Genomic DNA, 17,684 nt, shown 5'->3' with positions numbered 1-17,684 from the left:
ACCGATGATTTTTCCTAACCTCCATTACCTGTTGAAGTTAAGGCTGATGAATGTGTTGTCGTCTGCAATATGTACATAACATTAGCCAATTTATTTTTGGAGAAGTCTATTAATCACATTAAGTCTTCAGAATGTTAGACTCCCGAACAAGAACAAACTTTTACACCTCAGAGTTTGATCAGTATTATAGTTTGCGATACTATAGTCAATTTTTCTATCTATCTATCTATCTATCTATCTATCTATCTATCTATCTATCTATCTATCTATCTATCTATCTATCTATCTATCTATCTATCTATCTATCTATCTATCTATCTATCTATCTATCTATCTATTTCCGGCTTTTGCTTCAGCCGTCTTCAATTTCGCCACGAGGTGTCAGCAGCGACTTTCCATGGACCATAATCTACCTTATAATATAAGAGATGAAGAAGAAGAATGCGGAAGTAGTAACGCTTGCATGACACAGGGGGGAAATCTTGAAGACAACGAAGTGAAAACAACTTTATCAAAAATGTTGAAAGAGTTACTGAGGGAGCGACTCATGGCGGCTGCCGACGAAATTTTCGGCATGTTCGAAAGAACCGTCGCGTCGTACGAGGAGCAACTTTGTCGCGCCAAAGAGGAGAACGAGCGACAACGACGACAACTGGAAGATGTTCGCAACACTCGAACGGCGCGTTACCAAAGTTTGTTTCAAGTTCACCATTTCAAAACAAACTCGTGATCATTTCTGGCCCAGCAAACGGCCTAATTGAGTGAGCCCGAATCAGTAAAATCTTGGTTGTTTTTTCTCCTTATAGACCCTTCTAGTGTGACGTCACTCATGAGTAGCATGTGGAATTCTTCTTACCACTGATTTCCGAGTAATATTGTAAATTTGAAAATATAAAGACTTTCAGGAAATAAAGTGCTACATATTGTCTTATTTATTGATTCGCTAAGTCACTGTGTGAAGATCCAGGAATTAATTTTACTCCATTTTCTATATAATAATACTCAAAAACAAATTTAAACTGACTTCTTTTTTTTTTTTTTTTAATCTTGTCTGAACTCCAACTGCATTTGAGTTCAAGGCTGTTTTTGGTTGCTTGTGTCTTGCAGATGTTTGTCAGCCGGCTGGCCATCCAGAAGAATTTGCCCCGCATCCGTGGTGGGGGAGCTCCAGTTTGGAGCATCCGCGGCCTCACCAATTTAAAGAGGAAGCGGCAGATCCACACTTGAAAGAGGAGAATGGGGATCAGCAGCCACCACAATTGAAAGAAGGAGAAGAGGAAAAAACTGACGTCAGCAAGTTTCCTCTGAGTGTCGTTCCCGTGAAGGACGAAAACGACGCAGAAGAAGCACCCGAATGCTCACGGCTTCATCATGATGGTCCGAGTGAAGACCTCGGCGGTGGACCACCCACAGACCAGAACTTCGCTCCACTGTCACACAACGACGACGTGCCAGATACGATTGACGCGGGCGGCGAGAGCGAGCTGCCGAAAGGCTCCAAAAACGAGACGACTCGTCACCGGAAATCTTCGAAAAGACGCGTGAGGCCTCAGAAGGGGACTTTGTGCTGCTCCGTTTGCGGCCAAAGATTTTCTAATGAGGGCGCTTTGAAAGTACATGTGCAGAAACACACGGGAGAAAAACCCTTTTCATGTTCACTTTGTGGTAAAGGCTTCAATCACAGGTCCAGTTTGCATGTACACATGAAAAAACACAAGGAAGGAAGCGACTTGAAATGCTCCATTTGCGGTCAACTCTGCGTTTACGAGTCAGTTTTGAAAAAACACATGAGAACACACACAAGAGAAAAACCTTTTGCATGCTCCATGTGTGATAAAAGCTTTTCTTTTAAGAACACTTTGAAAAGACACATAGGGACGCACACGGGACAGAAACCCCATAGTTGCTCAGTTTGCGGCAAAGGTTTTAGAACGCGGGACAATTTGAAGGTACACATGTGGCGGCACACGGGAGAACATCCTTATCGCTGCGGCGTTTGCGGTATTAAATTTGCTCACAAGGTCAGTTTGATTGCGCACACAGCAACGCACACGGGGCACAAACCTTTCACGTGCTCAATTTGTCCAAAAAGCTTTTGTTATAAGCAGAGTTTGACTGCACACATGCACAAACACATGGAAGAGAGCAAAATATAGTTTGCTTTGTTGTCAAGCCGAGTGTGACGTTTTGATTATTTATATATTAGGGATGTAACGATAAGGGTAGTGATGGATCGATGAGGCATCGTGAAGCATGTTGACATAATGACACACTGTGTTGATACTGTGTCACTGAATACTTACACCTGCTGTAATTTAAAAGTCTCTGCAGGCAACCCACTTGACAGTGTGAACTGTCACTGATTAGATGACCTAGTATATACAATAATAACATTTAAGTCTTAGCATTCATTGTATCATTCCATATCTTTAAATGTGAACATATATCAAAATGAAAAAAAAAATATTAAGTGAAAATCATGTGAATGAACACTTGTCAACTTGGTCTTCACAAGTTTTTATTCAGAAAAACAAGTTTCTCCAACAGGGTTATCAACAAAGCAACTGGGAGAAAGTCAAAGATTGTCTGTATACGTGACCTTATCCTGGGTGGATCAGGAACTTCACTGTCATGCTTGGCCCGATAATTCCTCAGCATTGAGGTGCTTTTGTTTGTGTAGGACAACTCTGATGAACAAATGTGACATTTCACCTGCAAAAATAATGTGAATGACAAATTAAGAGTTACCTTGAAATTGATTTGAATTAGAATGGAACAAGTCGAAAATCAGAGAGGAAACAAGGAGTTTGAAATAAATACCTTATTTTCAGAAATTAGTTCAAAATGGTTCCTACGCGGCAGACGACTTTCTTTTCCCCTGGGCCTGCTCCATCATCCACAACAACGTCCACAGGAACTATATGAGTGTTTCAGGAGTTGTATTCCGTTGACAGATGCACGTCCTATAAACACTTCACTTATGCCGATGTCAGACTACACGAAAACAGCCCGACCGACGTGTCGCGGACAAACGGGGCATGTCGTAAACGATTTTGGGTTGTCTTGACGTAGCGTCGCCGTGTAATGTGACACGTTCAACGACTGGTCGCCGGTTGTCCGGGACGGTTCACGACCATCACGACGAAAGTAGAATTTTTGCTCGTCTTGACGCATAATGTGACCAACGTCGTCGTCCATTTCCACAGCATTGACCAATAGGGATAGGGGGCGAAACGTCAATCACACACTGAACAGCACTTTATAGCTCTTGTTATTTATGTATACATTTGTTTATTTATTCCTTTATGTATTTATTTATTTATCCCCTGGATATTTCATGGGATGGGGCCAGACAGGTGCATCTCGAGGGAGGGAAAAAAAGCGCCCCGCTGCAGCGCTGCATGGAGCGCGCACGCATCCGTGCAACCCGTCAGGCAACGGCGACATGAATAGAGGACCAAAATATATTGTGACTGTTGTTCTAATAATTTCAGAAATTTGGGGATATGAGATGGGCACATATTTAGTGAGGATCGATCACATTTTCATATAGTCGGGCCAAGCCTCGCCGCCTTAACTGTCACCCGCTCTCACTTGCCGGCTCGACGCAGTTCAAACATCGGTCACGTGATTTTATTAAACCGACTCAGGGATTGCTCTGTGAGTTCGGCGCATCGGGGTTGCGGGATCCATCACTGGATAAGGGCAATATCGTGATATTGTGATATGAATTAAGGCTGCCACAATCTATCGTCATCATGAAATGATATTAAAAACAGCACATCTGTTAAAAAGTCAGATTGATTTCTGTTTATTTGTGCAGTTCTAGCACCCTCTGGTGGCTTGTTTTTTTTATGCAGTTTAATTTTCACGAGGCATGTTTTGGCCCTTCTATGTTTAAAATCCACATTAATGAACAGATGAAGGAAATGTAATATGCTTGTGGAACCAAGTCGATATGTGGAGGGACTCAATGTGTTGTGCTTGTATTAGCAAGTAAGTGCCTCAATATTAAGTGTTATTAGAGATTGTAGGTTGATTATATGCATTGCTGTAATGTCCAAAAGCACAATATTGTGTTTTTCTTAAAGATTGAACTTTTTTTTTTTTTTTTTTTTTTTTTTTTTTTACAATATTGTGACTTTTTTTGCATCACCAACCTCCCCACAATATCTTGATAATTATCGTATTGTGACCTTATATCGTGATACCGTATCGTGCGGTTTGGATATCGTTACATCCCTAATATATATAACTTGAGTGTATCACACTTTTTGTCTGATGAAGGAACTTGTCGGCCGACGTGTTTTGGATGCTATTGTTGGGACGTCAGACCACAAAATAATCTTTTAGGATAATCTTATAAACATAAAATAGTCTGGCATTTGCAAAAAAATTGGAACAAAAACAGCTCAATTATTGTAAAGTGTTCATTGGGCCCAGTCCGTCGTTTTTGGTGATAGATAATAAAGACAGTTCCTCGGCTGTACGATAAAAGTGTGAGATCCAATTACAGATGTACTAATGAATCTGAGAGCAATGGAGTCATTCACATTCAACATTGTTAAAATAAAGTCATCTGATTATTTCCGAGTTTGACTCTTGGAACCGCAGCGCATGGTGGATGCCGAACTTGATGCATCGCCACCGGGTGGCAGCAGCGGCATCCCATCAATGATAAGATGCCCTGGATTAAACCATCGAAGAAGAATCCGGATTTGGCAACACAAGCAGGCACAAAGGCCCAGCGAGGAAAAATCTCGAAGACAACGAAGTGAAAACGCATCCAAAATGTTGAAGGAGTTGGTGAGGGAGCGACTCATGGCGGCCGCCGACGAAATCTTCGGCCTGTTCGAAAGAACCGTCGCGTCGTACGAGGAGCAACTTTGTCGCGCCCGAGAGGAGAATGAGCGACAACGACGACAACTGGAAGATGTTTGCAACGCTCAAACGGCGCTGCACGGCCAAGGTTCGTTCACTAAACATCAAGTTCACCATTTCGATCCCGTTGTGGTTTGGGGCCCAGCAAACGGCCTAATTGATGTCAATTGGGAGGGAATAAATAGAATCACAGTATAATTCATGTGAATAACAATAACTTATGTGTTTTCATTTTAATGCAGCGCAAATACATAAAGTATGCTACGTGTCATTAATCTGCGTTAATACAGTGCTGCTCAAAAGTTTGTGAACCTCGTGAGCTATTTCGTTTACCAATTGTTTCAACCTGATTGTGTTGGTCATTCTGAATCTGAACTATTACATTTTATATGAAATGACGGGTGTAGGTTTAAAAATTTAATACGATGTCAAAACTAAATTCAAGAGTTTATGGTCATGTCGGTGCAAAAGTAAGTGAACCCTGAGCTGTATTGCTTAAAACAAGCAGTCAAGTAGGATCAAGTATGACAAATTGGCAGCTAAACTAACCACTGAAATGGACCAATGAAATGACTGAGAGAGGTTTAGCGAAGAAATTGTGCATCACTGATTGAAACCGAGACAAAACCACATCATTTTAGTCTTACCCAGGTGAACCCAAACAGGTCAGTCATGCTGAGAAGAAGAGAAATCACAAGGGACCTCAAGTAAGTGGGTAGTGACAGCACATCTGTCTGGGGAAAGCTATAGTCATCTTAGATGTGGATGACATTTTAAAATATCAGAAGAGCCAGAAGAAAAATGATAATTCAGGTAAAAGACACCCCAAACATCTCATCAAGGGATTTGCAGACCTCTTTTGCTGCATCTGGGACACATGTGCATGCTTCAACAATCAGAAGAAAAGTCAATTGACAAGGCTTTCATGAAAGGAAGGCTTGCTCGGTAGAAGGCTCTGCTCACAAAAAAAGATCAAAGCTGCCCATCTCAACTTTGCCAGAGAGCACTTGGACGAATCTGAAGGCTTTTGGAAGTCACTTCTGTAGACAGGTGAGTCCAAAATGGAACTGTGTGGTCACAACTAAAACAGTCATGTTTGGTGACAATTCAACATTGCATAGCAAAAAAAAAAAGAAACCTTCATCCTACAGTGAAGTATGGTGGTGAGAATGTTAAGTTTTGGGCTGGCTTTTCATCTTCAGAACCTGGACAACTCCACATAGTCCAGGGAATCATGAATTCAGAGGAATATTGCGAAATCCTGGAACATAATCTGAAGCCGTCCTTCGTGAAGTTAAAGCTTGGCAGAAGATGGCTCATGCAACGTGATGATAATCCAAAGCATTCCAGCAATACAACCAATAAATGGCTGAAGAACAACAAGATTCATGTTCTGGATGTGGCCAGTCGAAATTCTGACTTCAATTCTTTCAAAATGCTATGGCGGGACCTGAAGCAGGCAGTTGAAGCGAGACGGCCATTCGACCTCTCTCAACTGGCTGCATTTTGCAAGGAAGAGTGACAAAAATCCCTCAAAGTAGATGTGAAAGACTGAAAAGTCACTCAAAAAAGTGTTTGGATGAAGTTGCAAAAGCAGGTGCAATGTCCTATTAAGTGAGAGGTTCACATGCTTTTGCACCCATGAAATCGGAGTTTTTCCTCAATCAACAACTTTTGTTCAATGAAGAATAGGGATGTAACGATATCCAAATGTCACGATACAATATTATCACGATATGAGGCTCACGATACGATAATTATCACGATATCATGGGGAGGTTGGCGATATTTTAAAAAGGTCACAATATATATATATAAAGAGCTCATACTTAGAAAATCACCATATTGTGCTTTTGTACATTAACAGTAATGTTATTATTATTATGTGTTATTATAGTAATAATAATAATAATAATTATTATTATTATTATTATGTTGTTGATGCACACACACATTGAGTTCCTCCACATATTGATTTGCATAGAAGGGCCAAAACATCCCTAATGAAAATTAAATTGCACTTAAAAACTAGCCACGAGAGGGTGCTAGAACTGCACAAATGGAAATCAAACTGGCTTCTTTAACATACGTTGCTTTTAAATATCGTGAACATGACGACGACGATATTGTGGCAGTTTTAATATCATGATATTATTTTCAATGTCAGCATTGTAGATTGGGGTATTACGAAACATTTCATAAAGTAATTTTAATCTGACCATCCCTGCAGGGTTCACAAACGTTTGAGCAGCACTGTATATGATTAATGCGATTCTTTCTTTTTTGTGATTAATTTATTAGTTAATGCTTTAACTTTGACAGCCTTGATCACTGCAACTGAGCGATCTAGTTCTGTAGTTAAAAATGAAGTCAATATATGAATATCCAGGTATACATTTTACTCCATCCATCCATCCATTTACTGAACTGCTTGCTCCTCACAAGGGATGCAGGGGTACTGGAGCCTATCCCAGCTGGCTTCAGGCACTACACCCTGGACTGGTTGCCAGCCAATCGCAGGGCACACAGAGACGAACAACCACCCACACTCACAAGCACACCTAGGGACAATTCGGAGCGCCCAATTAACCTGCCATGCATGTCTTTGGAATGTGGGAGGAGACCGGAGTACCCGGAGAAGACCCACACGGGCACGGGGAGAAAATGCAAACTCCACCCAGGAAGGCCGGAGTCTGGACTCGAACCCGAGTCCTCAGCACTGGGCAGACGTGCTAACCAGTCAACCACCGTGCCGCAATTTCACTCCATTTTCTATATTAGTAATACTCAAAACCAAGTTTAAACCAACGTTTTGAAAAGTCTTTGCATTTGATTTAAAGGATGTTTGTTTTGGTTGCTTGTGTCTTGCAGATGATTGGCAGGCGGCTGGTCACCCGGAAGAATTTGCCCCTCATCCGTGGTGGGGGAACGCCGGTTTGGAGCAACCGCAGCCTCACCATGTTAAAGAGGAAGAGGCGGATCCACACTTGAAAGAGGAAAAGGAGGAGCCGCAGTCGCCGGAAGGAGAAGTGGAAAACGCTGACGTCAGCAAGTTTCCTTTTAGTGTCGTTCCCGTGGAGGGCGAAAGCGACGACGAGGAAACATCCGAGTGCTCGCGGCTTCATCGTGGCGGTCCGAATGAAGACCTCTGCGGAGGACCACCTGCAGACGGGATCTTCGCTCAACTGTCACACGACGACGACGACGACGACATGCAAGATACGATCGACGCGGACGGTGAGAGCGAGCAACTGAAAGGCTCAGAAAACGAGACGACTCGTCACCGGAAAACTTCAAAAAGACGCGGGAGGCCTCAGAAAGGGAGTTTGCGCTGCTCCTTTTGCGCCCAAAGATTTCCTTATGAGAGCGCTTTGAAAATACACATGCAGAAACACACAAGAGAGAAACCCTTCTCATGTTCATTTTGTGGCGAAAACTTCTCTTACCGGTACAATTTGAATGTACACATGAAAAAACACAGGGAAGAAAAAGCTTTCAGTTGTCCAGTTTGCGGTCGCTTTTTTACCCAAAAGGAAAACTGGACTGCTCACATGAGGACACACAAGGAAGAAAATAACTTGAAATGCTCCATTTGCGGCCAACTGTTCCCTCACGAGTCCGTTTTGGAAACACACATGAGAACGCACACGAGAGAAAAACCTTTCACATGCTCCATTTGCGATAAAAGCTTCTCTTATAAGTCCGATTTGAAAAGGCACATACGGACGCACACGGGGGAGAAACCACACAGTTGCTCAGTTTGCGGCAAATGCTTTATAACGCGGCCCAATTTGAACGTGCACATGTGGAAGCACACGGGAGAGCATCCTTTTCAGTGTGCCGTTTGCGGCGCTAAATTTGCTCACAAGGTGCGTTTGATTGCGCACACGGCGACGCACACGGGACAAAAACCTTTCACGTGCTCAGTTTGTGGTAGTAGCTTCTCTTATAAGCACGGTTTGACTGTGCACATGCGCAAACACACCGGCGAGATCAAAATGTAGTTGTTCCACTTTTGTTGTCAAGCCAAGTTTGACTTTTTGGAGTGTGCCCACTGCCCAGTTGTGCTCAAATGTTGTCAGATATCAGGACAAAAAACACAAAGATCGAATATTTATTTTAAAAAAAACAAACAAACCTCAAACTACAAAAAACCCACACACAATGTTGTGCTTTTCTACATTACAGCAATGAAAATATATAAATTATAAATATTATATATAAATATATATTGAGGCACTTACTTGCTAATCCAAGCACAACATTGAGTTCCTACACATACTGCCTCTGTTCACAAATATGTTACGTTCCCCTTCTTCTGACCATGGACTCTATCGTGATGCGTTTCCGGGAAAATCTCTGAGCGCACCGCCCTTTTCCTGTAGTGGCGATCGCCATTTGTTTTCCTTCAGTGAACCTCACCAGTTGTCACCGTTTTTGGTAGTGTTGTTCCGATACCGTTTTTTGGCCCCCGATGCCGATACCGATACCCACCTTTGCCGTATCGGCCGATACCGATACCATACCGATACTTACGTTTTTGTTTTTTTTCCTCAACATGAAAAAGCTGTCCTGTTATTGGTTCAGAGCATTCAAGGGCCAATATGATATCTTAGATCGGCATGCAGTAAACATGTCACATATCAGTGAATGTTGTGCTCAAGCAAGACACAAGATCCTGCATCCAAAATCCTATAATAGCGTTGGAATTAATGGTATCGGCATGTTACTTGTGAGTACTCGCCGATATCGATACCACTGTTTTAATGCAGTATCGGCACCTCTGCCGATATCAGTATCGGTATCGGAACAACACTAGTTTTTGGGGTATGATTTTCTCATTGTTCCTTATGAGTGTGGTTGCGTGCATTTGTCAAGGCATTGAAGAAGAGGCAGTACATCGAGCAATCACTGCTGTGTGCGCAGATAGACAGGTTGAACTCTGCCTTGTTTTGTTTTTTTTCCCCTCTTATGCTGCCCACCGGAGACAATTTGTTGTAACGTGTTCACATTCGCAGGGATAACTTGATTGCACAAGGGTGCCGTTTGTTAACAGTTGAACCAGGGCTGTATTTTCAAGTTAAACTTTGATGTGTGATGTGGTCCTTTTACCTTGTGTTGGCTTTGTTCGTAACAATACACCACAATGTGTTGTTATTCTGTTTCTGCCATTCTGGCGTTTTTACTTTTCATGTGCCTGTATGTATATTATTCCCATGCTGCCATTTTATTGAATTAAAAACATGAAAATATTTATCTGAGTCATTATTCATGCACCGCTGACAATGCTGTTGGATTTCCATAACAAGCACGTTTCAGCATGTCGCCATGGGCTTACATGAAAAAAAAAAAAAAAAAAAAAACAGAGGCATTTCATCTGCTTCAAAATGTTGATGACTGTTAAGATCAGAGACATGTTAAGATTAGACATGTTAAGGATATGTATCAGATCAGATTGAAAAATAAATAAAAAGTCTGTGCAAAGTAGAAATTGCTTGGTATGGTATGTTTGTCATTGATGACATTAAACTGTTGCATGAGGAAATTATTAAGAAGATCCGATGTGTTTGAAAATACAAAACTATTGTATTCATTATGCACACACTTTTATGACAAGGACCATTTTGGGCTTGAGAGCTTGAACGTTGACCGAATGTTAAATGTACTTTAAAAGTTAACCGTAATTAAAAGCGTGCACATTTACTCAAAGAGGAAATAAACGCCACGGGAGACCAAAGATCTTTTTGTTTGGACTTGTGTAAGCAAAACTGTGGACTAGATGGAAAGTAGCATGGTGCTCATTGCTAAATCTGATGCAGCGGAGCCATCTTTTTTTTCTTTTTTTTTAATGTTACTGTTACTGCACACTGTCCTTTAAATAAACTAAACGAAAACTTTGTGTTGCAGACCTTCAACTGCTGACTGGGGGGAGCGTGCCACATACGCAGCCCCCCAACATTAAAGATGAAGAGGACAACATTGACATCAGCAAGTTGCCACTGACTGTGATCCCTGTGAAAAGTGAAGAAGAAGAAGGAGCTCAAGACGCGCCCGAGTTGGAACTTGGCCATCCTGTCAGTCCAAATGGAGCTCAGCTCGCACCTCCAGACAAGCTGGTGGCGCCGACGTCAGTCGGCGACAACCCGGAAGAGTCGTTGAGGAATGACGGAGACTGTGAAGTTGCAAAGTTGAAAATCACACACGTAAATAACCTTTTTGCTGCTCAGTTTGTGGTCAAAAGTTTCCGTATGAAAGCACTTTGAAAATACACACGAAGAAACACACGGGGGGAAAACCATTTGCATGCTCAGTTTGCGCTAAAAGCTTTTCTTAAGTATAGTTTGACCGCACACATGCAGAGACACCCGGGAGAGAAACACCATCACTGCTCACTTTGTGCCGAGTCGTTCCTTCACAACTTCAATTTGGTTGCGCACATGACAACGCACGCGACAGAAAAACCTTTTGCATGTGCTGTTTGTGAGAAACGTACGCGGGAGAAAGACCTTTCACTTGTTCCATTTGTGGTAAAAAAAAAAAAGTTTTGCCACAAGGCAAAGTTTGAACATTCACACGTGGACACACAACGGACAAAATCCTTTTCGTTGCTCAGTTTGCGGTGACACGTTTGCTCAGAAGGTGGCTCTAATTGCGCACACAGTGACACACACCAGTGAAAAACCTTCGCGTGCTCAATTTGCGGCAAGAGCTTTTCTTACAAGTACAGTTTGAAAACACACATGCAAACGCACACGGGAGGAAAACCTTTCACGTGCTCTGTTTCTGGCAAGGGCTTTTCCTATGGAAACCGTTTGAAAGCACACATGCGCAAGCACACTGGGGAGAAACCTTTTAGTTTGTGTGTTGCAAAAACTTTTCCTATAAGCACATTTTGACCGAGCACATGTGCAAACACGCCGGAGAGAAACCTTTCACATGCTCACTTTGTGGCGGTGACTTATAAAAAAAAGTTTGACTCCACATATGCTGACACACAACGGACAATACATTTTCCTGTTGGCGTGTTATGAATATGATTAGTTAAAAATGTTTTTGCTTTTTTTAAACCACTTTTAGATAATACAAGTTGAATTATGCTGACCTCATTTTAAATAGAGATGATAATTAAAAAAAAAAATACCGTAATAACACGGTACTGTGGTGTCCATGATATGAAAATATTGTACTGTGAGATTTTGACAATAAAAAGGGCATAAAACATGAGCAGTCACAATATCGCCACAAGGGGGCAGCCGGGTATGTCACGGATGCTATGCTTGCGAGAACTCCCGTAGAAGAAGAATGGGCGACAAATTGGTGACGTGCTTTTTAGTCGACGGTCAAGAGACAAAGCAGCAACATTATTGTACTCCCTCCAAGCAAACATGGAATAATTGCTAAAGACTCGGTTTGTTTGAAAGCGATGACGTCGCACGAAGAGCAACTTCATCGAGCGGGACACGAGAACGAAGGACAAGCACGACAACTGGACGTTATTTTGTCGCCCTTCGGTGCAGAACCGCACAGTCGAGGTTTGGCCACTTCAACAGACGATCGATTGCTTCATTTCAACGTTAACGACGGGGGGAAAAAAGAAAAGAAAAAAAGAGTACCATTTAATAGAGTAACATAATTGAAGGCAAATTGGAAATATCAAAAGATGAAATACATTACATGACTCGGTACAGTATGATTATTAAAACGATGAAGATGTGTCTTTATGATAATTTGGCGACTCCTGTTAGCATTACTTTTGCCTTGCACGAGCAAATTCAGCAACTCCATCACGGCAGCATTACCAATATGGCAAACATGGCGTCGATCTCCCGCGACTCACGGCAAAATAACTTTTCAATTCTTGAATCAACACGTGAAACAAAACTGCCCATTTACAACTCCCGGACTGACTGCAAGAAATTGTAAACATAGTAAAATAAAATAAACAAAAAAAATGTGCAGAGCTGTATTTGAACCCCGTGACACAGCACATTTGGGGCGAGCACCCTACCCACTGCACAGCATAACAATAATAACAAAAACTAAGATGTAGCCGTTCAAGGTTGATAGATGTCGGTGAATTTTTGCGATCTTTTGGCCGACCTGATTTTGTTGAGGTGATCTGTTAACTGAACAAGTTTGGAGGCAATCAGGCTTGGGCGGCCTCAGTCAAAATGAAGCTCGGTTTACCCAAAAATGGGATTAGCCGCAGTTTATTCAGGACTTAAACCACTGAAACAATGAAGTGTACAATCTATGGAAAAAAGTAAGAACTTGAGAAGAGGGCAAATACTCTTTAACAACACTGTAACTCACCATTAATGTCACGTATAAATCACAAGCAATCCCCGTTTCAGTCGGGCGCCGCTCAAAACGTTCCACACGTGTGCTCAACTTGTTTTTGCTTGCGTCCCGCAGACGTCCAGCAGCCGGTCAGTCGTCGGGAAGTGCACCCAGAGCCCCGTCATGTTAAAGAGGAAGACGAGGATCCGCAGCCGCCCTGCGTTAAAGAGGAAGATGAGGAGGTCGATGTCAGCGAGTTGTCACTGAACGTCGTCGTGAAGAGCGAAGACGATGACGATGACGCAGCCGAGCGGTCGCGGGTTCATCGTCGCAGTCCGGCTGGAGCGCCGGCGGATCAGCGCTTGGCGCCGCCGTCACACGGCAACAGCATTGAGAAACCCTCAAGGAGCGCCGCAGACGCCGAAGGTGATGACGGAAATTCGGCGAAAGACGCACGCAAAGAACATTTGACTTGCTCGCTTTGTGGGAAAATCTTTTCTTGTAAGTACAGCGTGAAGGAACACATGAGAACGCACACGGGAGAAAAACCCTTCAGCTGTTCCGTTTGCAGCAAAACGTTTGCTTGCAAGTCAAATATGGTGAGACACATGAGAGCGCACACGGGCGAGAAACCAACTTTTAATTGTTCAGTTTGCGGCGATACGTTCGCGCAAAAGGGCTCGTTGATCGTGCACATGGCGACGCACACGGAAGAAAAACGTTTCGCCTGCTCAATTTGCGGGAAAAGATTCGCTAAAAGAAAAAACATGGCGGTTCACATGAGGACGCACACGGGAGAAAAACCTTACGGTTGCTCCGTTTGCGGCGAAACCTTTGCCAAAAAGATCTCGTTGATCGCACACACAGCCACGCACACGGGAGAGAAACCTTTCACCTGCTCCTTATGTGGCGAAAGCTATTCATACAAACGGAGTTTAAATATACACATGCGGACACACACGGGGGAAAGTCTCATTAGTTGCTCAGTTTGCGGGGAAGGTTTTTCGTACAAAAAGAGTTTGAAAGCACACATGCGGAAACACACCGGAGAAAAACCTTTCACTTGCTCCATCTGTGGCGAAAGATTTACCTACAAGCAGACTTTAAATGCACACAAGAAACGACACACGGGTGAAAAACCCTTCAGCTGCTCAGTTTGTAGCGAAAGTTTTACATATCGGCCAACTTTTAACGCACACGTAAGAACACACACGGGAGAAAAACCTTTCACTTGCCCGGTTTGTGGGAAAAGCCTTTCTTATAAGCACAGTTTGAATGAACACATGCAAACCCATGCAGAAAAACGCTTTAGTTGCTCCGTATGCGGGCAGCAATTTTCTCAGGAGGCCTCTCTGAGTGCACACACAGCAACACATACGGGAGAGAAACCTTTCACCTGCTCCGTTTGTGGCGAGAGCTTCACTCAAAAACAGTATATGCTCAAGCACATGAGAAGACACACGGGAGAAAAACGCTGCGCTTGTTCAGTTTGTGGCAAAAGTTTTGCCTCGAAGCAGCATTTGAATGTTCACATGTGGACGCACACGGGAGAAAAACCCTTCAGTTGCTCCGAATGTGGTGAAAGCTTCACTCAAAAACAATACATGGTCCGGCACATGAGGAAGCACACCGGAGAGAAACCTTTCATTTGCTCAGTTTGCGGGAAAAGTGTCACATCCAAGCACAGTTTGAAGGCACACATGCACATGCACACGGAAGAGAAACCCTTCGCTTGTTCCGTATGTGCCAAAAGATTCACGAGCAAGAGAAATCTGAACGTGCACATGAGAACGCACACGGGAGAAAAACCCTTCAGCTGCTCAGATTGTGGCAAAAAATTTGCTTTCAAGCAAAATTTAAATGCGCATATGCAGACACACAAAAGGGAATAAACACGTTTTATTTATTGATTTTTTTAATTTAAGCTTTTTCTGGGAAACTTTTGTTTCCTGTCAGCGAACATTTACATTCTGTTCTTTATTTGCCGTTGAAAAAAATAAGATTCTTTGTCATATCAGCACTCAAATAACAGTTGGGTCAAAAACAACTTAAATTGGTCCCAAAACGGCCCGACCCACTTTTTGGGTTATTTATTTAACCCACAAAGTTGGGTTAAATGAATAATCCACAAACAAGCCAATTTTGTGGGTTGTTGCGTACAACTGTCTGTTTACAAGAACTGTTTGTTGTTGTCGGTCACATGAATGATTCATATTCACAGTCTAACTTGAAAAAAACAGCAAATGAGATGCATTTCTTTGAGTTGTTGCCATTTTCTTATTATTATTTTTAGGAATAGACCGATTATCAGCCGGGCCGATTATCGGTGCCGATATTTGGCATTTTGACAAATATCTGCTTCGGCCTTATTACCAATCTGAAGGCCCATAACGCTGATATCTCACTGAGCGGTGAATGCTTGCGAACGTAGCAAAATTGAAGATTTTCATCAGGATTTGTAAGATGCTTACTGACACACTGGGAGATCCCCTACATTATATAGTTGTAAAAATAAAACTACTCTAATAATAAAATTAAGAAATTATGTTGACATTTTGGAAGACAAAACTTTAGGGAACTATTTAGTTGCTTAGTCTTTAACTTTATCTAACACATGCTGATGATGACTCTGGAAGCTCCGTGCAATTTTTGCTAGAATTTTTAAACAAAGTTGTCAATTTTTTGTACATATGTTTAAGATTAAAAGGAAAAAAAACACATTTTTATTTTTTTTGACGATAATAGTTTCTCTTTTACTGAAAATGAATATTGCTTACGTCCAAACAATTGTTTGCGGCTTGCAATATCGGTTATCGGTCTCCTTGGCTACTAATAATCTGTATCTGTATCGGCCTCGAAAAAAACATATCGGTCTATCGCTAATTTTTTTGTAAGGCATGCATTGTTTTGAAAGCATTGAGGTAGATTAGCAACAATCAGTCAGCAACTTATCGATTACCAATTAATGGACAACTGTTTTGATGATAAATGATTCATTTAGAGACCTTGCTAAACATAGAATTGTCCGAACTGGGAGAATTTCAGCCTCTTAACAGTAAATATTTTCATATTTCTTTCTGTGGTCCTCCGTGAAAGTGGATGGAATATCTTTTTTGTCACCATCTGCTTTTATTTTACAAAATAATGATCAACATTTTTTTCCTGATTTCCTCACAGATGTTAAGACCAAATCAGAATTGATTTGAGATGGCGTCCTGTTTTTTAATAAAGGGATGGAAATTAAAAAAAATAAATAAAAATTAGTCTGAGCATTTTGTAAAGTGATGAAAGGGAGATTTTGTTGTTTTATGTTGTGCCAAATTATTATTGTCTAATACTGTAATTGACTTTAAGACATTATTTTTGTTTAAGTATATTTCAGAGTCAGCACTCTATTACTTTTATTTAAGTCAAGAAGTTGGACCTGTTTGTTTACATTTCCCTCCATTCATTGGAATGTTTTTTTGTTTGTTTTTTGCATTTAATAATTTGTACAACGTCAACTCTTGTATGAGTACAAAATGCCAGTTGAATAAATGACTTGTGTTAAACGTTTGTGTCGTTCGCATTATTTGCAGTCACGACAATTCTCAACTTTTGTGGCTTGTCTTGCATTCTACAAAATCAAAATGGAAGTAAAATATTCTGTATGGAAAAATACTAAATGTATACGGAGTGCCTGAGTGTGGAAACAAATTGTCAAAGTGTGAGCTAATTGTGGTAACAGCGTACATACACACTGAGTTTCGCACCTAATGACTTGGCAAATACACTAACAGACACTATAACTTGGTGGCTGAAGCACTAATGTCAAATACATTGGGGTAAGCAGAGCTGCAGTTTTAGTACAAGCAGAAACTTTTCCATAACGGCTGCCTTTATTCGCCATGTTTTTTGTTTCCTTTGGAGATAAATGAGAACAAAACAAGCACTATTTGCAGTGTTATTGGTATATAAAAAAAATGGAGTGCAATACTGCTCCGATGTGATCACATATGACTACATCTGGTAATGTTGCAAATGTAAGGACGGATGATGGACTGTGACGTGAAACGATACCGCTCAAAAAGGAAACTGTGCGGAAATGCCAGATATAACATTCTCGTGATGAATATTTAATTCCCTGCAGAATATTGCGGCACTTTCATCAATAGGTTGATTGTGAAAATGACATGCCATGTTGGCGACAAAAGTGGACTTTACACAGTAGACTACAGGCGTATTAACGCAAAAAGTCACTGCAGCAGACTGAGGAAATGAATTGTCGTGTGTGGCTGAAAGGAGGCGGAGACAGGGAAAAACTCCTGTTACTACGGTAACTGGTCGAGAGCTTAAATAACCTCTTTTTATGAAACAGGCTATCCTCTGGTTTCAGTTACCTCCCTTTCTGAAAAGAGTTTCCCACTTTTCAGGGTCTCTTTACCCACGTTTCTCACTAAACCTGCTTTGTGAAATACACCCCTGTACACCTAACTCCAACTAGAATATTTTTTTTCACACAGATTAGAGCTGTCAAAGTTAAT

The 17,684-nt window shown here is 41.7% G+C and overlaps 3 protein-coding genes across 3 annotated transcripts; all 3 read left to right on the top strand.

Moving 5' to 3' along the window:
• The first annotated feature begins 449 nt into the window (after positions 1-449).
• On the top strand, positions 450-4,035 carry LOC144018704 (uncharacterized). Its single transcript, XM_077521161.1, has 2 exons — positions 450-692; positions 1,108-4,035. Exons 1-2 carry the CDS (start codon positions 464-466, stop codon positions 2,154-2,156), a joined length of 1,278 nt encoding a protein of 425 aa, XP_077377287.1. The 5' UTR covers positions 450-463; the 3' UTR covers positions 2,157-4,035.
• Positions 4,036-4,707: 672 nt separating this feature from the next.
• Positions 4,708-10,135, top strand: LOC144018702 (uncharacterized). The gene is made up of 2 exons (XM_077521157.1): positions 4,708-4,969; positions 7,753-10,135. The coding sequence occupies exons 1-2, from the start codon at positions 4,792-4,794 to the stop codon at positions 8,883-8,885; spliced, it is 1,311 nt and encodes a 436-aa protein (XP_077377283.1). The 5' UTR covers positions 4,708-4,791; the 3' UTR covers positions 8,886-10,135.
• Positions 10,136-12,193: 2,058 nt separating this feature from the next.
• On the top strand, positions 12,194-16,696 carry LOC144018696 (uncharacterized). The gene is made up of 2 exons (XM_077521147.1): positions 12,194-12,413; positions 13,297-16,696. The coding sequence occupies exons 1-2, from the start codon at positions 12,305-12,307 to the stop codon at positions 15,051-15,053; spliced, it is 1,866 nt and encodes a 621-aa protein (XP_077377273.1). The 5' UTR covers positions 12,194-12,304; the 3' UTR covers positions 15,054-16,696.
• The last annotated feature ends 988 nt before the right edge of the window (positions 16,697-17,684 follow it).

This window comes from Festucalex cinctus, chromosome 5 (genome assembly GCF_051991245.1).
Source record: "Festucalex cinctus isolate MCC-2025b chromosome 5, RoL_Fcin_1.0, whole genome shotgun sequence".
NCBI classification, from domain to species: domain Eukaryota; kingdom Metazoa; phylum Chordata; class Actinopteri; order Syngnathiformes; family Syngnathidae; genus Festucalex; species Festucalex cinctus.
Note: the sequence above shows the minus strand (reverse complement) of the source record. Positions and strands in the feature narration are given on the sequence as shown.